The sequence below is a fragment of the Poecilia reticulata genome, chromosome 17 (genome assembly GCF_904066995.2).
Source record: "Poecilia reticulata chromosome 17, P_reticulata-male-v2, whole genome shotgun sequence".
NCBI lineage: Eukaryota > Metazoa > Chordata > Actinopteri > Cyprinodontiformes > Poeciliidae > Poecilia > Poecilia reticulata.
The window spans coordinates 7,372,794-7,395,476 of record NC_088846.1 but is presented as its reverse complement, the minus strand read 5'-3'; the positions used below and the strand labels follow the sequence as shown (position 1 = coordinate 7,395,476).

At 45.0% G+C, this 22,683-nt stretch overlaps 2 protein-coding genes across 2 annotated transcripts; both read left to right on the top strand.

Annotated features, from left to right (window-relative positions):
• The first annotated feature begins 779 nt into the window (after nucleotides 1–779).
• On the top strand, nucleotides 780–6,558 carry LOC103478938 (protocadherin-8). The gene is made up of 3 exons (XM_008433083.3): nucleotides 780–4,874; nucleotides 4,988–5,213; nucleotides 5,357–6,558. The coding sequence occupies exons 1-3, from the start codon at nucleotides 2,385–2,387 to the stop codon at nucleotides 5,707–5,709; spliced, it is 3,069 nt and encodes a 1,022-aa protein (XP_008431305.2). The 5' UTR covers nucleotides 780–2,384; the 3' UTR covers nucleotides 5,710–6,558.
• A 2,032-nt stretch (nucleotides 6,559–8,590) lies between these two features.
• LOC103479190 (leukocyte cell-derived chemotaxin 1-like) lies at nucleotides 8,591–22,447 on the top strand. The gene is made up of 7 exons (XM_081598654.1): nucleotides 8,591–8,701; nucleotides 8,830–8,970; nucleotides 12,784–12,924; nucleotides 13,376–13,489; nucleotides 18,297–18,447; nucleotides 18,986–19,092; nucleotides 20,782–22,447. The coding sequence occupies exons 1-7, from the start codon at nucleotides 8,630–8,632 to the stop codon at nucleotides 21,004–21,006; spliced, it is 951 nt and encodes a 316-aa protein (XP_081454780.1). The 5' UTR covers nucleotides 8,591–8,629; the 3' UTR covers nucleotides 21,007–22,447.
• Nucleotides 22,448–22,683: the final 236 nt, after the last annotated feature.

The following is a 22,683-nucleotide window of genomic DNA, read 5'->3' as shown; positions in this document are numbered from 1 at the left end:
GCGAGGGCCCGCGCAGACAGATTCAGAGGGGCCACAATGCAGGCGAGGACGGCTGCAAAGGGAGACCCCGTCATGCCATTATCCCACCGCTGCTAACGAGGGCTTCATAGGCCTTTGATATAATCTCACCATTGAAATCCTGATAAACCCTCCCCACCCCATCACCCCTCACCCTCTGGGTTTACAGCTAAATCCCATTTGTAACGGGTAAAATCTGGGAGTATTTGTGTGTCTTCACCTGCGCTCTCTGTTCCAGCAGCCGAGGCCACTGGGAGCCGCGCGTTAAACGGCGCTGTAACATAGGTTTTAATTTAAAGAAAGAAAAAAAATCCCCTCTACGTCTCCCTCTTTTCTGCCCAAGACATCTCGTGAGCCGATCTGAGCTAGGACCGAATTAGAGTAAAATCAATGTTGGAGTGCATATAGTCCCCATGTAGCTGGAGATATGATCTGAAAGACAAACAATTACAAGATTAGAACACAGCAGGGGTGGTGAGTGGACGGGAGGAAGAGGGAATTTATTAGAATTTATTGGAATTTATGAAATTACACCATTAGCACCACATTCTTCAGAGCATATGCGGAAATTAATTTCTTGGCAGTGTCTTATCAACAAAGCTTTGTGAGGTTTAAGTAAAATAGTGGAGATTTTTTTTTTTTTAATTTTCACCAATAAAAATATGAAAGATGGACCTCATTCAATCCCATTTACTATATTACCCCTAAACAAACTCCAGTGTGACAAACGTCTTATAAAAACCAACCCTGTTAAGTTAGAAGTGCGCTTCAGAATATGATTTATTGTTAGAGATTATTATTAGAGAACATCACGATGGGTAAAGAACAGTGCAGGTCATTAGGAAAGTTGTGGAGAAGTTTGTATCCCAAACTGTGAGAATAACTGAGGTCTGTTCAATCAGAATACACACACAAACTGTCCAACTAAAACTAACGCAGCAGAGCAGACCCTCAAAGTACACCAGGCCCTTTGTGAAACATGGTGGTGGCAGCACTGTGCCATGGGGATGCAGGGAAAAGGTAGCTGTTTTGACTTAATGAGACGGTTGGGAATCCTGGAAGGAAACCCGTTAAGAGACCGCAGGTGACATTCCAGCATGACAACAACACTAAACATAAAGCCGAAGCTACACTGGAATGGTTTAACGTCAAATCCTTCTCCTGTGCAGTCAAAGTCGAGAACTAAACCTAAAAGGAGAAAGTGCGGGAAGTTTGGAAAACTGATGTTTCCATCCGGTCTGACTGAACTCGGGCTGCTGAGCAAAGAAAAATGTACAAAACTTGTCCATCTGTCATGTCCAAAGCTATTGAGAGGCGCCCAGCAGCACGCCACACTTTTCAGATTAATCTGTGTGTAAAAATTCCATATTATTTTACTGCTGAGTTCACAATGACGCAAAATCCCCAAAACAGTACCGTTGCAGGTGGTGTGTCATAATGTGAAAAAAAAAACGGGTCAAGCGTCCGAATACGCTTCCAAAGCATTGTAGCCATTTCCATTATTCAGCATATTTGTCCGGCCGAAGGGATGAGGGCGCTCCGAGGATGAGGTGAAAATGATAAATTGTGTCGTGCGTGCTTCGAGTTTAAGGTCTCCTCCTGCTTTAGAGGTGGAGAGGTCAGTGGCGCATCTCAAACCTCGTGGTTTCTCTTAGTGGGTTACACGGGACACGCGTGTGCGGGGATCCAAACGGTGTTTCGGTGTAAATCTCTTCGCGCGCCTGAAACCTCTATTCAGAGGTAAAATCAGTCCCAGTCAGACACTCCTATTCAAATGCTTTGTCCTCTAGCTCAGGGACACTGCGCATCTCCGTGCCTCCCCCTCCACCCATGTGTCGGTGCGCAGACTCATTTAACAGCCCCGAGGAACATAAACAAGCAACGGAAACTATGGCTGTATTAAATCAAGCTCTGCATTTAGCCCACAAATTGGGTGCCAACTTGCTCCGGACAGCCCAGGAATCTCTAAACAGGGTTTAGAGGTCTCGCAGAAGACCCCCATCCCCTCCCTCTCTCTCTCTGTCTTCCCCATCTCAAAGCCCGGATTGGTCACAGTGCGGCTCATTTGCATGCCTCGCCATATAAACCCTCCCGCAGACACTGCAGCCCGCTTGCGCTGACAGAGCAGCACACCTCCAGAAGTGAGTGAGTGAGTGAGGGAGAGAGCGGAGCGCATCCTGAGTGCGCATAATCAGACATATGGAATATTTATCACGGGCTTTGTTCTGACAAACAACCCAGGAGCGTGGACTGAAGGGAGAGGAGGACACTTTTTTATATTATTATTATTTGACCAGGTGCGTTTTTGTTTGAACTCCTAAGTTGGACTCAGTGAGGACAGTTTTGCTGAATTTCAGAATATCAAGATGGGAGAAAGAGGGTGGAACGGGCTGCTGGTGTTTACTTGCGCCTCCGTCCTGGTCTTGGCTGCTTTTACGCAAGGAAAAACGATGAAATATCAGACGTTTGAGGAGGACGCGCCGGGGACAGTGATTGGAAACTTGGCCAAGGACGTTTACTCTACTTCGCCCTTATCGGGAGGCTCCAGGAACAGTTTCAGGATGATGAAACAGTTCAACTCCTCTTTCATCCGTCTCAGGGAGAGCGACGGGCAGCTGACGATAGGCGAGAGGGTGGACAGGGAGCGGATCTGCAAACACACCCTGCACTGTCTCATCGCCTTCGACGTGGTCAGCTTCTCCAAAGAGCAGTTCAAGCTCATCCACGTAGAGGTGGAGGTCAAGGACATCAACGACAACTCCCCCGAGTTCCCCCGAAAGGAGTCGAGTCTGGAGATCTCCGAGAACACGGCGGTCGGCACCCGCATCCCGCTGGACTTTGCCGTGGACGAGGACGTCGGGGTGAACTACATCCAGAGCTACCAGATCTCCGTCAACAGTCACTTTTCCATCGATGTGCTCAGCAGGGCCGACGGGGTTAAATATGCGGAGCTGGTGCTCATGAAGGAGCTGGACAGGGAGACGCAAGCCTCTTACGCGCTGGAGCTGGTCGCCATGGATGGCGGCAACCCGTCCCGCAGCGGGACGACGCGCATAAATGTCAAGGTGAAAGACTTCAACGACAACAGCCCGGTGTTCGACAGGAGCAGCTTCTCCGTGGACCTGCCCGAGGACGCGCCGGTGGGCTCCCTGCTGCTGGACCTGAACGCCGAGGACCCGGACGAAGGGCTGAACGGCGAGGTGGTGTACGGGTTCGGAAACCAGGTGCCCCCCGAAATACGGCAACTCTTCAGGGTGGACAGGAAGACCGGGCGGCTCACTCTGGAGAGCCCCGTTGACTTTGAGAGCAAGAATACGTACGAGTTTGACGTCCAGGCCACCGACCTGGGTCCGAACCCGAGCCCGGCCATTTGTAAAATCGTAGTTCAGGTGCAGGACGTGAACGACAACGCGCCAGAGATCTCCATCACCCCGATGACCTCTATCACAGCGGGGATAGCGTACATCACAGAGGCTGCGGCCAGAGAGAGCTTCGTGGCTCTGGTCAGCACCTCGGACAGAGACTCTGGCGCAAACGGGCAGGTGCACTGCACACTATACGGACACGACCACTTCAGACTGCAGCAGGCGTACGAGGACAGCTTCATGATAGTGAGCACCAGCCCGCTGGACCGGGAGAAGATCCCCGAATACAACTTAACGGTGGTGGCGGAGGATCTGGGCTCCCCTCCTTTCAGGACCATCACGCAGTACACCATCAGACTGACGGATGAGAACGACAACGCGCCGGTGTTCAGCAAGCCAGTGTACGAGGTGGCGGTGGTGGAGAACAATGCACCCGGCGCCTACATCACCACGGTGGTGGCGCGGGACATGGACATGGGGTCAAACGGGAAGGTCACTTACAAACTAGCGGACACCTATTTCATGGGCTCCCCGATCTCCACCTTCGTGTCTCTGGATCCCGCCAGCGGCTCTCTTTACGCGCTCAGGAGCTTCAACTACGAGGTGATGAAGCAGCTGGAGCTCCGAATTACAGCCAGCGACGGCGGCTCCCCGCCTCTGTCCGGCAGCGCCAGCGTCTACGTCCGGATCATCGACCAGAACGACAACGCGCCGCTCATCTTGCAGCCACCGCTCAACAACGGCTCGGCTGAGGTCCTTCTGCCCCGGGACGCGCCCACGGGCTACATCGTGACCCGAGTGGAGGCGCGGGACGCTGACGAGGGCATGAACTCGGAGCTGTCGTACGGGCTCGCCACCGGGGAGCCCTCTGTGTTCTCCGTCAACAAAGTCACGGGGGATATCTACCTGAACCAGGTGCTCAGCCACGACGTGGACGAAACCCTGAGCGTGACCGTGACGGTGAGCGACAACGGGAGGCCCGCGCTCACCTCCACCGCCACGCTCCACTTCCTCATCATCGCGGGCTCCCCGCCAAGCGACAGGACGGTGTACCAGGCGGGCGGCGGGGACGAGGCGCGCGCGCAGTGGGACCTGTCTGTGGTGATCATCGTCGTGCTTGCGGGAAGCTGCACGCTCCTGCTGCTCGCCATCATCCTCATCGCGACCACCTGCAACCGGCGCCGGCGGGACAAAAGCGGGGAGGACAGCGACTCCTACGGGGAGAAGGGCACGCTGGAGCGGGGCAGGAACCACGCGGGGGACAACCCGCTTCTGCCCCTCCACGGAGCCGCGGGGGGAGGAGTAGGAGCGGGTGCAGGAGGAGGGGGAGCGGAGGTCTTTGACGGACACTCGTACAGCAGCCAGCCCGGTGCTTTCACTCCGGCTCACCCCGGGGGCAGCGACATGTGCTCGGCCTCTGAGGACGGCAGCGAGGTGCCCTGTGTGTATGACTCAGACAACAACAGCAAACTCCGAGGGAATAAACACGAGGTGAGATGCTCCTTTGGGACAGAGGGGTTGTGAAGAGGAGGGAGAAATGTGTTTACTAAGCAGACACTAACGTGCTTTCTTCTTCTTCTTCTTCCTCTTCTTCTCTCCTTCAGGGATACTCCACTCTGCCTGGCTATGGGAACGGTAAAGAGGCGGTGAGGCCCATCACCATCTGGAAGGGCAACTCTTACACCACCATCTCTGCCCGGGACCCCGCCTTCAGTGGAAAAGATAGTGGCAAGGGGGACAGCGACTTCAATGACAGTGACAGTGATGTCAGCGGAGACACTGGCCTGAAGAAGGATGGAGTCATGGTTCCTCCCATGGGGGGGCAAAATGGTAAGGAGTGAAGACACCAAAAAGGAGTGAAGACACCAGATTAAAGAGATGGTGAAGACACCATCTCTTTAATCTTTAACAATAGATTAAAGAGATGAGTTGTGCCAGTCCACATTTCTAACCTAACCTTGTTCTTCTATTAGCTCTGTGGGCATGCACCAGCGAGTGTAAAGTCCTGGGCCACTCGGACAGATGCTGGAGCCCCACGGCCACCAGAGCCAACGCGGCCCCCTCTCCGGCCCCAACCCTCTCCTCCTTCAGCAGCCTGCCCAAGACGGCCTCGCTGCCCCGGGACCCCAACCGCAGGGACAACTACTACCAGGCCCACATCCCCAAAACGGTGGGGCTGCAGAGCGTCTACGAGAAGGTCCTGCACAGCGAATACGACTACGTCCTGGTCACCCCGCCCAGACCAGTGAGGGTGCAGGAGATCAGCGAAGTCGCCATCCCTGTTTACACCCCAACTCCGACGCACTGCCCCAACAACGACGTCTAGGGCAGAGTGCCGCACAAGCTCTCACGCTCTCGATGAAATGCACAGACTTTCCAGAGTTTTAATTTATGATGCTTCGAAGCTGAGTGAGCTCACAGAGGCATACAGAGCCGGTCCAAGACTGAATGGGGCCCTGAGCAGAATCTGATTTGGGGTCCTCATCAGCTGGCATCATTCAAATAATCCCTTTTATATCAGACATGTTCAAAAGTTAACGCATCATTCATATAACAGAAAAGTTACCATGATTGTATAGCATAAACTGTAAAAACCATATAAATACTAAATGATTTCAAATATGATGTATAATATGATCACAAGTTTTATTTTGCACAATAAACTGCAGATGTATCACTTGTACAAGAAAAAACAAAAAAATCTAAAACTTGACTTGTGCAACAGTTGTAGAGCTCTTTGCTGCCCCCTGTTGGCTCTGGAGGCCCTGAGCAGCTACACAGTTTCCTTATGCCTTGGGTCGGCTCTTGGGTATGTCTGTCTCTGTGCCGAGAGCCGCCTCTGAGGTCCAGTCAATCACTTTGGGACATTTGTTGGACATGAAGTGTATCATATGCAAGACTTGTACATGGAGAGATTTTTATTTTTCTAAAAAAAAAAAATTAAAAAAAAAGCACAAAAAGGAAATGTATATATGTAAAAACAGATCTTTAAGCATGCCTATTATTTAAAACGCCCTCAGAAAATGTTCCATTTGAGGGGCTGGTGACCCAAAATGTATCAAGTTGATAACCATGTATGGAAACATTTGAATGCAATAATTCATTGTACAGAATTTTTTTTTTTAAATCTTCACAATATTATGAAAAGAAATAAACTTTGAGATACTCTTGTGAACCCGCGCGTTGCAGTTTGTTCCAGAGGATGACGGAGCGTCAGTCAGTCAGTAGCGGGAGCCAACAGGCGTCGCTGTTATTGCAGCATGACTGAGCCTGAGCGTCCTTGCAGCCCGCCAAGGAAGGTCACCTAAGTTTTTTTTTTTTCTCTCTGTGAATACATGATTTTGCTGGTGAGATGCCAAAAACAGACTGAGGCGCTTTTCAGCAATCCATCCACCCCCTCCTCCGGCTCCCACCATTTCAGCCAAAACCCGCCTTAGTGATCCTGCTCTTCATCTCTGACTTACTTGCATTTACAGTCGACACCAGACGTTTACATACACTGAACAAAAACACACATGCACCTTTGTTTTCTCACTGTCTGAAGTGAAATCAGACCAAACGTCTCATGTTTTAGGTCAGTTTTATGCCCAGAATCACAATAATAAAAGAGTATATTAGAGATTTATGTATCGGTGTCTTCAAAATTAGATGTTTCCATAAATTTCCTCATTACAGCTAAAAAAAAAAAAAAAATTTCAATTCAACATTTGACCTGCATGACTCGGGTCAAACCTTTTGGGTTTCTTTCCACAAGCTTCTCAGTAGTTTTTTTGGAGTTCCATCTGACAGTCAGGTTTGTAAGGCTCCTTTGTCACACCTGCCGTTTCATATCAAATATCTCTGTCGGACTGAGATCAAGGATTTTGGCATCGACCACACCAAAAAACATTGACTTTGTTGTCTGTAAGCCACTTTACAACTATTTTGGCTGCATGCTAAGGGTCAATGTCCCTTTTTGTGAGACCCATTTGGACCTAATGGGCCCAACTTTCTGGATGATGTTGGACCCAAATTATCAACTTCCTGGATGATGCTGCCTTAATATTTCCACATAATATTCTTTAATAATGATGTCATCTATTTTAGCCAACACGATGCTTGCCACCCCCATACTAAAACAGATGGGATGCTGTTCCCAGGTTTTATCTCCAAATGTAACAACAGACCAAACAGTTCCGCTTTAGTTTTGTCAGACTACAGGTCTCCAAACATGAATGTCTTTGTCCATGTGTGGATCTTCAAACCGCAATCTGATTCTTGTGTTTCTTTTGAAGTAATAGTTTCCCCTCCTTACTTGAGTGGCATTCAAGCCCAACTGGACATGTTTCAGTGTGAATGATGACCATATTTAAAGTAGAAATACTTTTCTAAAACACTGTGAGCTTCCAGATCTTCTCATTACTTCAACAGAACCCCATTTTTTAAATGTATTTATTTTTGTCCACATGCCAAACGCACACATAATCCCATCATTATCATTCATGGATTCAGGGCATGTTTTATTAACAGCAAACGCAGGAGGCGGTGCAGGAATGCGGCTCAGAGAGAGAAAGACAGAGAGAGAGAGAGAGAGAGAAAAAGAGAGAGAGAGAGGGAGAGAGAGAGAGAGAGAGAGAGGACAGCTTTGGCTCGTCGCCATGTCCATCAAGGAGGAGGAGGAGGGAAAACAAAACCTGCGACATTCCGCAGGAGTAACCTTTGACCTGAAACAGTAACTACTCTGGGGAGGGAACAAAATCAAGAGGTAGAGCTGTGCAAAGTTGGGATGAAAACGGAGAAAGAAAGAAAAAAAAACACCCCTCCTCCGCTATCATCACGATTACTGAACAGGTCCAAGTCGGCAGCGCTGAGGTTGTCATAAGACCTAATGATATGAAATCCTGCGGATCAGAGCGGGATCAGACTCATGTAAGTTGCATGAGCAAAAGCCTATGGAAGCTTCAAAGGGGAAAAAATGGTTAATGATATTTCTGGAAGAAAGCATTAAAAAAAACCTCTGAGTTACATTAATGTCTTCTCTGGCTGCTAATCAGCTTGAAGTTACAACCTTAACTTTACCTTTTTTATTAAAAGTTCTAAGAGCGGAAAATGCTCAGCTTGGGCTTAGGAGTAAAGTTTGGCCGAGAAGTACCCTCCTCCTTTTCTAAGAAAGAGAGAGAGAGACACACAGAGAGGAGGGGGGGCAGAGGATGGGGGAATTGAGTGAACTGGGGCTTAAAAAGGTATTTGTCTGTTTGGCTCCAGTCATGGCCGGGAGCTCAGAGAAAATACCCATCACAACGGCGGAACCAGAGGACCAGCATCACTTCATGCCGCCGGTGAGTTGCTTGGTGCAAGACGAAGCCGTGGCACCCTGCTGTGCATCCCCCTAAGGGTGACCAGCTCAGTCAAACCACAAAAGTCTCATGCGTCGTTTGTTTTTGTTGCTCGTGTCGAACCCGTCCAGGCCTACTCCGCCGTGGCGGTGAAACCGGCCTCCACCGGACGCCTGCTGAAGGCCGGGATCGCCGTGCTGGTAACCGGAGCCGTTCTGCTGCTGCTGGGAGCCGCCGGCGCTTTCTACTTCTGGAACAACAACGAGAAACACGTAAGAGTGACGTTTCACACCTGCGGCTCTGTGTGCGGGAGAAACTCTTAGCCCGCCTGAGACGTAACGTGGGTCGATGAGAAAGACGACAGTGCAGTTCGATGAGAGGTTCTGGTTTATTATTGTATGCATATTGAAATGTGTTTGTCAGCATTAAAGGGCACCGGCTCTTTTTCTTGTGTCTTTGTTTTCAGGGTTGTGCCCAGTGGTTCTTTGGTTGCTGCAGCTCCATTAAAAGCACAGATTAAAAAACGGGAGGGATGTGACTAATCAGTTTGTACCAGTTTAATAAAGCTCAAATACTCCCAAACTCCTCTCTTCTTCGCTATATCCACTTAGAAAAAGAAAAGAAAACCAGCTCTCTTTGGAGAAAATGGCAGTCTAGAAAGACGTCTCTTGAATATGTTCAAAACGAAGGAATAAAGCAAAAAGCTTATTAGTCATCGGTGTTAGGATGTCCAACTTGCTTGAATTAAAGTCCCAGCAGATCAAAACAGATGGAGGAGCTCAAATTTTTTTATTTATTTATTTTTTTTTAAATTGTTGGTATTTAGGCAAACGGAGAAGTGTAAATCATCTGCCTCCTCTCTGTGGTACAGTGTGAGGCAAATGAATGGAGCCATTGTGCTGCGGGAACCTGAACTGGTGCAACGAGGTGGAGAGCAGTGGAGCGAGGGGCCCCCTCCCTCTCCCTCTCTCTCTCTGGTCCGGCCGAAGCTCCGGGGGCAAGAGGTGGAAAACACAAGGGGCAAAACGCGGTCGGTGGCGTGCACGCTTTCTGTTCCTGAGAGACTGGAAGGGTCTGTGGCGAGGAAATGAGACGAGACGAGATTGACGGACGGCCAGACTAAACCGAGTGTGGAATGCGTGTCTCATAAAGATGAGGCGAAGAAAGTAAGGTGGGACGTTTGTGGAAAAGTGTCAGGTTTAACTGAGAGAAAGGCAGAGGTGAATGTAAGAGAACAAAACGACACTGTTGACCGTCCGACCTCGCGAGGCAGACTGAGGAGTCGGGTTGGCATTTCGGGTTCTTCTTTAAACATTTGCGCACAGATCTCATTCGTGTCCCGTTCGTTTTGGCGTTCCACAGGGCTCTGCTTTGGGGCCGTCGCTGTTTCTGCTCCCTCTTGGTTTGATACTGATATCTTTTAAGGATATTTCCTATCACTTGCTGTGTTTCCATTACAAAAGTGTGCAAACCTTTGTTAATATTCCACTAATATAAAAAAAACAACAACACAATTTAGTAATTGCGGCGTTTCCATTAAATAAGAAACTCAATTGAAATCACAGTTTGCCCTCAAGATAACTGTTATTAAATAAATCCCGCGCCCTCATCCTCGTACCACTTCCTGTCCTTCTTGGCTACATTCATGTACAGAAAACGTTCCTTTAACTTCGGCGTTCCACAGGACTCTGTTTTAGGGCTTTTCCTGCTTTACCTGCTCCCTCTCGGTCCGATACGGTCACTTTTTAAGAATATTTCCCATCACTAGACGAGTTGTTGTTACAAAAGTGCGCAAAACTATGTTTTCATTCTGCTGATGTCAAGAAATCAAAATTGCGTTCCATTATATAAGAAACGCAATTAACATTACCCGTGAATACATTTAATCACATTATACGTCATTAAAAAAGACAAAAATTGCAGTTTGCAAGTTTGTTCCTGCTGGGCTCCTGACTGGATCTTCATGTAACTCCACTTCAAATGCATCTTCATCGACTCCCTGCTGATTCTCTTGTGCATTTCAAGACATTGGTTTTGAACAGGGGAGCTCTGTATGGACACACACTGACCCATACCACAAACCTTTGCATCCCTGCACCTCCATCAGGGCCTTGAGGTCCTGTGAAGACTTGCCGATTGTCCCCCCATTCAAACCTAAATACTAAAGCAGACAGAGGTTCCTGTTGGCTCCAACTCCCTTCCTCCAACTCAAGTATCATTTGTTTTGTGTGTTTGTTATTTTGTTGAAGGACTTTTTTTTTTTTTCAATCTTGAACTTTATATGAATAAAGTTTTATTTACTTACACATCAGTGTGGGGTGGGTTCACTCTCAGGACCTTCACACTTTACACGCCGGTCCGAAACTGTGCATGTCAGCCACAGAGCCTCCAAACGTCCTCACACCTTCTGGCCTTTCCCACGTTTTACGATACAATGACACAGTTCAGTATGAAGTTGTAAAGATTTTATGCAGTCAGTGAGGGAAAGAAGATTTTCAAATATGTTATACCAAAATGAATCGAAGCATGGGCGACTGAAGGTTTATCGACTTTGCACATCTAGAAACTGAATATTTATATGACAGCAATGTAGATTGGAAGTAACATAACGACATAATGAAGGGCTTCAGTACCGGTTCTCTGGGGATATACTTGATTTTGGAATGAATGGTAATTAAAAAAGAAAAAAAGTACATTTTTGTGAATATTTATATAACACTTCGGATCGGCATAATGAAGCTTCCTGGGATGCGGGTGTCAGCTCTGCTCCACGGTTGCTGTAGCAATGGGAGGAAACTTTTGCTCCTAGAGTCTAAGCAGCATTTCTCTGACGAAGAAATGAACCCGTAATAACTGCCTGTCTAATGAACTGAAACACGTATAGGGAACAGTCACTGTGTGTGTGTGTGACCTTGCACTACCATGGTGCAACATTTGCGCTAATTATCCGTTTAAGACACAAAGTACGTAGTGACAGATTTGGCGAAAAATTGACTGATTGTATGATATACTGGGGGAAAAAAAATAAAGAAATTAGTTTCTTTTTTCTTAAGAAATAAATGGTGGTATTTTCAGGGTTTCACCTGGCGGATCTGCCACTCATCATAAGAAGAACTTCTCAGTCCAATGAACGGTTGTAGACGGCATAATGAGAAGCACTGATGTGATGACATGTTGAAGGCGGAGGGTCGGAAAGAGTAGCAGCGTCTTAAAGAGACAGAAGCCCAATTTCAAGGGGTCAAATTGCAAAGTCAAATTTCTTTTAAGTTATGTTTGATAGATACAGCATTTTTAGAACTGGAGGTTCCATACATACTTGCTTGATAGTGCTATGAAATGGCACTGTGCAGATGGAAAATACATAATAGTGCCCCTTTAAGAAACAATGAATGCAAGAACGTAGTATTCACAGATACTGACCAAAACTGTTGAAATTACAAAATCTTATCAAGAATTTTTTTTGGTCTAGTTTTTTTGTGAAAATATCTTCGTAAACTTGAAATAAGACTAAACAAACTTACTAGTAACCTTTTAGCAAGACATAGAAGCTTGTTTAAGTAAATAATTCCTTAATATAGATGAAAAACTATTTGATCCATAGGCAGATAAATTAACTTAAAACAAAGAGAAAATGTCAAGTTATAAGACAAATAATCTGCAAAAGGGAAATAGTTTTTTAGCAATATTAAGGAGTTACTTACTTAAAACAAGTCTTTATATCTCGTCACTTGAAATCAATTTTTGTCTTATTTCAAGTTCACTAAGATATTTGCCCTAGAAATTAGACCAAAATACTTTGTAAGATTTTGTGTTTTCGCAGTGTAATAATCTTCTACTACATGGACTTTGCTCTAAAGATTCTCCAAAGTCAAACTTTATCATTCTGATTACGAGAAACGGTTTAAATTATGCATTAATTTGTGCTGCTCGGTCATGTTAAATCCTAAAAAAAAATAATGATAAAAAAAAAATAAAACCTCACCGAAGTTTGTGGTAACGTAGCAAAACATGGAAAAGTTTGCGGAGCGTGTTCTTTGTCGCTCATCGTATGCGTGTGGTGCGTGTGTGTGTGTGTGTGTCCGCAGGTCTACAATGTCCACTACACCATGAGCATCAACGGCAAGGTGGAGAAGGGCTCCATGGAGATCGACTCCGCCAACAACATGGAGACGTTCAGCACAGGCAGCGGCGCCGACGAGGCGCTGGAGGTCCACGACTTCGAGATTGTGAGTTTCATGCGAAGCGATCGGAGAACATCGCGGCGCCGTTGGCCGCGTCGGCGGAATCAGTGAGATTGGTCGGAACGACGGCGGCTCCTCTCGGGGGTCGGGGGAAGATTGGCTCATTAACCCGGTGGAGGAATGAAGAACAAGTAGACATCGGATCCCCTCGGGAAAAAATCAGTGTCAAGATGCATCGGCCCTCTGATTTCCGGCGCATTCAGACTGGTGGTTTTTGACCTTTAATTAAAGAGCCCCAATCAGGCTAATCAGAGAAGTGCGGCGGCGTTTGACGGCGTTGAATATTAAAATTTTGACCTTTAATCACGGTCCTTTTGATTCTTTTTTTTTTTTTTTCATATATATTTGAAGTTGTGCACAAATGCATCAGATCTGGAGTGTGACATTATTGGTGAGGTGAACAGATATAAACTCGTCCTTTCAAAAACTTTTTCAGGGAATTACAGCCATCCGGTTTTCGGGGGGAGACAAGTGCTTCATCAGGACCCAGGTTAAAGCTCAGCTCCCGGATGTGGAGCCTCTGATCAATGACCCGACGACATTTGAACTGGTGAGATGAATTTCTGGTTTTTTGTTTGTTTTGTTTTCTGTTTTTTTTTCATTTGCATACTTGCTGCTCTTTATCCCTGCAATGAGCTAAAATCTGATGAACTGTGAATTTCTGTTGCTTTGCCAAAAAACAGACGATAAATCATTTATAACTGATTGTTATCATTTTAGCTTGGATTTCTTCTGCTGCAAACATATCTGCTGGTTATACTGTGTAACCAACATGTCTCATCCATTGTGAAGAGACAGAAACCCATCTGAAAAGAAGTATTTAGTCAGATGTGTGCCCAGCTTGTGCGTGATCCGCTTTGTCTTTGTTCGAAATGCTTTTTCAGCCTTTGTTCCATTTATTCAAGAGATGGAAAATTATATCTGTAATTCCTCAGCCTAATTATGAATCGTGCTTTGGTTAAAACCAACTCAGCCGGCAGCACAATCGTCTTAAATGTATTCAGTTCTCCGTGCCGCTCAGTTTGGAAGCTAATGGTTCCTCTGCATTGGTGATGTTCAAACGTTTTCCTACAGGGGCCAACTTAAAAGTACTTATGATTTTTTTTTCACCCCCCAATTAAAAACTATGATTCAGATTCAAATTTTAATTAATTTCACCTACACTTTAATTGAATAAAGTACTATTTTTCTTTGGTAGAAATCATAGTAGCTCCAAAACAGAAACATTTTCCCATCATGCAGGTTCCTGATTTTCTTGGGATTGAATGTTTTCCGTTTTGTTGATCAGAGCAGCAAGAATTGAGATACGAGTCCCTCCTTCCTCGAAACGCGTGCATGAGTTGGGAGGAGAAACTGCCTCTGTGGCGTCGACCTGACGGAAAACGTCTTCACAGTTTGCGGTCCAGGATGTGTGGGGTCTGCAGAGATGTTAGCAGCTAGCCCCGCACAAGTCCTGATATGCAACGGAGCGTGAGGGCTGTACTAAGGAAAGATTTTAAAAACGTAATTACAAGAATAAAGTCATAAAATTATGAAAATACATCATTAATATTACAAGAATAAAACCATAATATTATGAGAATAAAGCTGTGCGAGAATCATTATGACTTTATTCTGGTGATTCTACAATTTTACTATTGTAATTTTATGACTTCATTCTCTTAAGTTTATTATTTTTATTTTCTTTGCGTGGGTCTAACACTGTCGTGCTGATGACCAACGAGTTTTCCGACTACTGTGCTTATCTAACCGTTTCTGATTTCCCAACTGGAAACAACCAAACAATCCAAACAGAAAAGTGTAAGGCTGACTAGTGGTCCTGAGTTTAGCATCTAACATGGCTGCTGCACAAAATGAGAGGTAAAATCTATGTATTTATGACTTCTGAATAGCGTCCTGTTAGCATTAGCTCTCCTTCTTACTGAAACGTGACAGTTTGGTCAGCTACAAGGTTTTTAAACAGGGATGCACCCATTTATCGTCCAGCTGATTTATCGTCCAGCCGATTTCCTTCATTTTGGGAGATCGGTGATCGGCCGATTTTTACATATGAAGCCAATCTTATCAAGCTTGGCAAATGTGTAAAAATCAAACACTGTCCTCTGTTACTCTCCGGTGAGAAAGGTTTGGACTGACAGATCGGCCCTCTAAGTCATGTCTGCACGTTCACAATTAACAATAGTGACCCTACTGTTGCCACCTTGACAACTTTCTTGCTGTATTGAGCAACATTTCAGACAAAAAAAAAAATGGTATCGGCCAAAATTGGAATTGGCAGTTTAAGCATTTTAAAAGATTGGTAATCGATGATCAGCCAGAAAACTGCGATCAGTGCAGCCCTTTTTTTAACCCTTAGTGCGTGTTTATGTGGAGCGTTGTTGAAGTTTAAGGGATTAATAAATGTAGCCCGTGTCACAAGCTCGCAATTACAAATCCTAAAGCTCCTCACAGGTATTTATGAAAACTAATTCTCTATACTTAACATCACTGCTCTAAACAGCTGCCACTTTTTAATTACCGCTAATGCGAGCTCAGAAATTTAAGCAAGTCACCTATCAGGACCACACAGGTGACTAGTGACAGCTTGCGAGGGTAACACACACACACATACATACACACACACACACACAAACAGTAGGAGGACTTGCACGCCGTGTGTGCATGTGTGTGTATGTGTGAGAGGATTGTTATCACAAAAACACACCACAGCGTGTGATTGCTCAATTGAGGCCGCGTGATAATTAAAATCATTTAGTTCTGGGTAAGCCTCGCATCCGCATAAATCCGCATCAGCACCAACCGCTTCCCCTGTCGACGCATACGCGCACAAACACTCCCACGTGAACGCAACAACAACACAATTAATTATCACGCAAGGCTGCTCTTATTGCCTCTGTCTGCCTCATAAACGATCATTTATTTCACATTTGCGCTCGGGTGTGTGTTTGCGTTATTGCCTCATAAATGATCGTGGGTGCGCCGCGTGTGTGTGTGTCTGTGTACGCCATGTGTGAAGCCCGCGTGTGTTTGGAAGACATGGAGATGTTGTTATAATGGTTGCTGCAGGCTGGTCATTTGCTATAATTTAGAATGATGGGAAATATGGGTTAGATAAGCACACACACACATACACACACACACACACACACACACACACACACACACACACACACACAAAACCCCCCTCCTTGATCCAGTGGGAGCGGGTCAGATAAACTCTTATCAGTCAGACGAGCAGTGAAGAAGGACCCCCTGCTTTTATTTGTCCCTCCAGCAAATTATGTTGAGCTGGGAAAGAAAAAAAAAAAAAAGTCATTTCTGAACGGTTCCCTAAACGTGACTTTGGTTGGTGCAGTGCAGCCTCTGGGCGAGATCATCCCAGCAGACTTTCCCCTCTTCCTCTCCTGCAGGCCGTGGACACACACAACACGTATGTTTATGGGGCAAGACCTCATTCGGATCTTAAGCAGACTCCCGTCCGTTCAGGACGTCAAACCTCTTCCCCGCTGACCCCCTCTGTCGGATGCTGACAAGACCCGACGTTACGTGCGTGCAGCCAAATGTCAGCGCGAAAGCAAAATCTACATATTGCACCCTGGAGTGCCTTCGGGCTTGACTTTATAATCCCAAAACGGAGCGTTAACGGGGCACCAATAATGAGGATTAGACTTGGACATGATGCGGAGAGTGTGGGTTATTTAAAGGGGAGTGACAAGATACAGAAAAACCCCTGCAGCAAACTATTGTTTTGTTCTTGTAATGTCTGCTTGGGAATGACTTTAGCAGTGAAATATTATACCTTAAAATATGTACTCGTTGTTTTTAATGGGATATTTGCTATAGACCAACACAAAGCCGGTTCATGATTATGGAAGGAAAATGAAACGTGGTTTTGAAAGTACGTGAAGGATGACACTGCAAAAAAATCACAAAATCTTACCAAATAGTTTTGGTCTAGTTTGTAGAGCAAATATATTAGTACACTTGAATTAAGATGAACTTTTCAGCAAGAAACAGGTGCTTGTTTTAAGTCAACAATTCCTTAATATTGATGAAAAAGTACTGGCTTTAACTTGCTGAAAAGCTTATTTTAGGTTTAGTCTTATTTCAAATGTACTAAGATATTTGTATTGGGTAGGATTTTGGGTTTTTGAAGCGTCAATAAAACTCTGTGCAAAAAGAAAAAAAATGGCTTCATAGGTCACTTAATTAGGCTGCAATCTGTCCACTGTGATCGTACTGAAGGACTCGGTCTAATTCTTTGTGTTTCCACAGATACATTCTGTTGACCTTTCTGCGTGTTCCTTTCCAAGTTCAGCTCTATTTTAGATGTCTAAGTAAATGTGCGGCTGGAGTTTTTAATTGCCTGAACTATTTGTGATTGCCACTCCAGATAATTAACAATGGATGTTATTACCTGTGGGACCTTCTGGCATCCTGGTGGCGGCTGCCTCTGCAAAGTGTTGGCAGCTACCAGGTCTGAGAAGTGTAGGCTGAAAGACAAACAGAAAAATATACTGAAACCTTAAGCTTAATATAGATTCTCACATCAATATATTCCGTAGCAAGTAATAAAGTAAGTTCATCTTAAGTAAATAAATACATAAAAGTTTCACCTTATTTCTTGTGCTGTAAATTATTTGAATGGTTTCCATATTTGTTATCCAGTGTGACCTTGATCTAAGGCAGGTTACAGTTTTTATTTTCCCCAGATAAGAGGAGCTAAATGTTGGCTAAAACTATCGAACTATCTCACCTGTTAAACTACAAATGTGTCCGTTTCCAGACCAAGTAATATTGTGAATTTGTAATCTATACATACATAACATCCCTGTAGCTATGAAACATGCATGCTTCTATTTAAAAAAATCATAAAACTCTTACTAAACAAGCTTCGACTCAGCCGTCTTAGCATAATGCATCCATATTTTAGCTATGGAAGCCGTAACAACAGTCCGCGATAGCGTAAAATTGGCCAATCATAGACGAGTTATTGTTTCTTTTTCTACACTTTGTGTCATTATTTAACACGAGGTAGTGAGTTGATACAGATTGGTATTTTGAGATCAAAGACAGCTAATAAAGTTCATAAAAGGCGCACAGACAGCTACAGGTGTTAATTTCCCCCCTAAAAAAACCAGCATCGCTACCGGCCCCTGAATGGTGCGCGAATGGGACGTTCAATGCGCTCGTGCAGCTAATGACGTTTTGGCGTAAATTCGACGCCATATTTATGGCAAGAAATTGAAGCTTCCGTCGTGTAGAGTTGGTTATCCAAAGACGAGGAAGAACATACAAGTTACGGAAACGACTGGCTGTGGCTCTGAGTGCGTTTCATGTTTATTTTTTCCCTGCAGGGCGACGAGGTGATGCCAGCCAAATTCGAGGACGATCTGATCCTGGTGGCAGCAGGTCCGCCTCTGTCCGACTCCTCCTTCCTCAGCAGCAAGATCATGGACCTGTGTGGAGACCTGCCCATCTTCTGGCTCCGTCCCACGCGCTCACCCAGTATGCAAAAAAATGCAAAATAAATAAAAACTAAAACATTTCAGATCTGACACAGAAAGGATTTGAACAGCCAAACAGAGTGTTTACACAGAACCAAGATAACATGGGTCAAATGGGTTGAAGTATTTTTCTATTTAACATCGCGACCGTTTGATCTGAATCGTGTTTTTGAAGTTTCCCAGAGAAACTTCAAAAAGAAGAATTTTTAGCATGCAGTAAGGTCAAAAGTTTTATATATAGATATAGATAGATAGATAGATAGATAGATAGATAGATAGATAGATAGATAGATAGATAGATAGATAGATAGATAGATAGATAGATAGATAGATAGATAGATAGATAGATAGATAGATAGATAGATAGATAGATAGATAGATAGATAGATAGATAGATAGATAGATAGATAGATAGATAGATAGATAGATAGATAGATAGATATGAAATCCGCTGCCCGGGAAGCAGCCGTGCGACATTAGTGCCACTCCGCTCCTACATTTGGCCCGCTGTCAGATAGTGACGCTGTGATGTGTTGCAGGCGGCCAGAGGAAGAGCAGAGCCGCTCCTCGAGAGCGCCGGCAGGCAGCTGCTGCGGTGGAGCACGAGGACGAGGAGCCGCAGTTCAACCCGGAGAACCCCTATCAGGTGAGTCACACGCGCTCCCTCCGCGGTGTTTACATCCGGCCGGAGCGCTCCGAGCTGTCCGTTCGGATACGAGGGGCGCTACCTGAGAAGGCCTTTTCCCCGCGGAGAGTTTCTCACATCTACGGGAGCCGCAGCAGATGCTGAGGTCACGGCGGAGGGGCTTGGCACGTCACTGCACATCTTTTAGTGTATGTATTTTCTCCGCGCGGCTGTCTAAAGCTTTCCTTTTCAGGAATGAGGCTGTATGAATAATTTCATCGCCCTCAACCCCCTGCATTTCTTCCCCGTGGCCCCCGCTGCCCTGTTTAAACAGCCCCCATACTTATACAGAGAATTTTGAGTACAGCCAAAAATTGTACTCAAGAGTAGTAGTGCTACTTCAACATGTTTTTACTTAAGTAAAAGTACAAAGTAGCTGTCCAAGAAAGTACTCAAGAGTAAAAAGAAGTATTTTGTAAAAAAAAAAAAAAAAAAAAGCATAGTTTGTAGTAACCGATCAAAGCACGAATCGTTTAAATATTTAAAAAATCACATCATCAGACGCAGTAAAATATGTTATGTGGAAATGTTGGTATTTTAAAGGGGCAGTGTTATGTGTTTTCTAGTTGCATAACGCCATTTTATAGTGTAATGTTAAGTTGAGTGGCAATAAAAAGGCTGTAAATATCAAATATGCCTTAGTAATGTAATGTCTTAAAATTGCGCCTCTGTCTCTTTAAGAAATTCCTCTTTCTGAAACTCCATCTTCAGGTTAATTGCTTCTCTATTAATCCTTTAACATTTTTTACCTACATTTCACTAAGAAGTAACTCCTACAATGAGCTCAGCAGACATGCAGTGTCACCAGGTGTTTGCTAATGTCTGCTGGCTAGTCTGAAGGAGCTGAGTGGGGGCGTTATGGAGGAGAGCTTGGAAACTGCAGCTCTGCGGAGGAACTTTGTTGTTGAAGGCAGGGCTAGGTCCCTCCCCCAGGTGTTTTGCACAATTGAATGGTTGCCATGGAGATTAAAGGATTTCTCAAACAAACGTTTTTGATGATGGAACAACATCCAACAGCTAAAAAAAAGTAGATTTTATGTAATACTGCCCCCGTTAAAGACCAAAATGAAAATAATTCATGTAAATAAGATAATTAAATTAGGCAAAATTATTATTCCAAATAAATTTATTTCTATGTAAAACTTATGGGAAACATTAACAAAAACTTCAGGCACGTGTCCAATGGGTGTTTGCTTGAAACGTGTTTGTTCTTCATTCAGTAAAGTTACTCACAGTGGGTGAGTAACTGTGAGTTACTCACCCACTGTGGATGCTCTACAGTGGGTAGAGCATCCAGAAATTTTACTCGAGTAAGAGTAGCGATACTTCATAGTAATATTACTCAAGTAAAAGTGAGTAAATGTAGCTAGTTACTACCAACCTCTGCCTACTTACACATCCTCCCTTCCCTTCCAGCCTCCTCTCCTTTCATCACAGCCCTGACAACTGCATGCAGGATTAAACTGAAAACTAACGGGGGAAGGGGGGCCCACATGTGACCTCCCTGCCTCCCGATCCTGCCAGCTGAAAAATCCATATTTAACACGGCTGAAATTAGATCTTTTTTTCTGCTAAACATGCCCACGAGGAAAATGAGCCACTCAAGTCTGACTGCTTCCCGCTCTCTTCCCCTCCCTCCTCTCCCTGCAGCGAGGACTGGAGGGCGAGCAGGGCGCTCCGGACATCGACCCCATGCTGGACCACCAGGGCGTGTGCTGCAGCGAGTGTCGCCGCGGCTACACCCACTGTCAGAGGATCTGCGAGCCGCTCGGCGGCCACCAGTCCTGGCCGTACCACTACCGAGGCTGCAGGGTGGCCTGCAGAGTTATCATGCCCTGCAAATGGTGGGTGGCGCGCATCATGGGGCTGGTGTGAGAAAATCACCAGTACTCGCCCGAGACGTGGCAGAGCCCAGGAGGGAGGGACGGGGTTCAAAGGGAGCTGAGATGAAGGGAAAAGTTATTAAAAAAAAGAAGAAGAAGAAGAAAAGAAGGAGGGGGGGAGTTACTTAATAACATCTACTGTAGGTAGCTGAGTCTAAGCAGATTTGTTCAAAAGCAACTTGCATTAGTAGCTGTGTTTATGAATTCTAGATGCATATAAAGCTGATCTGACACTGAAAGGCAAACGCAGTGGCGGCACATCCTTTCATGCTGTTAAAACACACACACACACACACACTGCAGCTACTAATCTGGGGTCTTCTGAGTTAGAGCGCAACATGCTACCTAGAAAACAGAGATGGTGACATTACTTCATATAGACGCGTAGTAGGAAAAGCTTGCATTAATAGAGCCAGTGATTTACGTTGCCTAAAATTCTGTACATAAATATCTACAAAGGACTCCAGAAGAAGTTGGTGGATTTACAGAACCGTACATCCGGAGGTTTCCGATGTTGAATAAGAGAAACTTCAATACGTTTTATTGGGATTTTATGATTTTACGTGATAACTCGGCATGAACAGAGTACGTGGGCAGAGTAGGAGGGAAGGGTTAAATACAGGATGGTGGAAAAAAAACCTGTCTTTGGGCGAACCGCCCCTTTCTAAAGCCGCCCTGCGTAACTGCCCATATGAAACCCTTCCACTGGAAGCCAGAGCTGCATATGGAAGGATTTGCTTTGTAAATGTAAAACAAGCTGAAATTCAATCAGTTTTAATCACAAATAATAAAAACAGAGGCAATATTTGATTGGCCATAACCTTCCAGGTGGCTCTGATTTAGCAATAAAATATTAATAGGCATCAATCTTTTCTGTGTCTTAGTGACAAAATGCTAAGAATCAGGAAGAGAAGTCATTTATGGCTCCATCGTAATCAAAGCAGTCATTACAATGTCACCGTTTCTCACTATTGGTCAGATTCACAGATACACTTTCATGCCAGAATGCCCAACGTCCAGAGATAAAGCAAATAGATGTAAAAATATGCCTGTAGTTTCCCCACAGCATGACGCTTCCACCACCATGTCAGGTGAATTGAAGGTGACTGATTGTACTTGTAATAGGGGTGTTTCAGAGTAAAGACACATCACACTTTTAAGATTGTTTTTAAAAAAAAAACACGTTTCACTTTACAGCCATGCACCTTTTTGTTGAATGAAAACCCAAATAAAATCCATTGGTAGAGGCTCCAGGGGTGTGAATACTTATGCCTGTTGATATTTCAGATAAAATTAACTTAAACTCTTTTCACGAGTTACCTTTAACAAAACGACGTGCTTTTTCGCCCTCCAAATTTCCATCTAAATGTAGCTGTACCTCCATTCCAAACTTTTCAAAGTGCAATATCATGAAATAAAACTTTTTTTTTTTTTAAGTAAACTTCTAGGTTTCAAGCGTCTTTATTCTGTTATAGATCAAAAGCATATATGTTATCTGATCACACGTCTTGCGTGTATCGCCGGGTTCCTTCAGTGTTTTCTGAGAAGCGTCTCATCTGGTCCCTGCTCCAAAGGCCCCAGCAGAAAGTTTTTCCAGAGTTCTTTAATGTGAGAGTCGAAGATCTAGAACTCTTTAATGAGACTAAAGACTCTGCAGCCCGTCACGCTC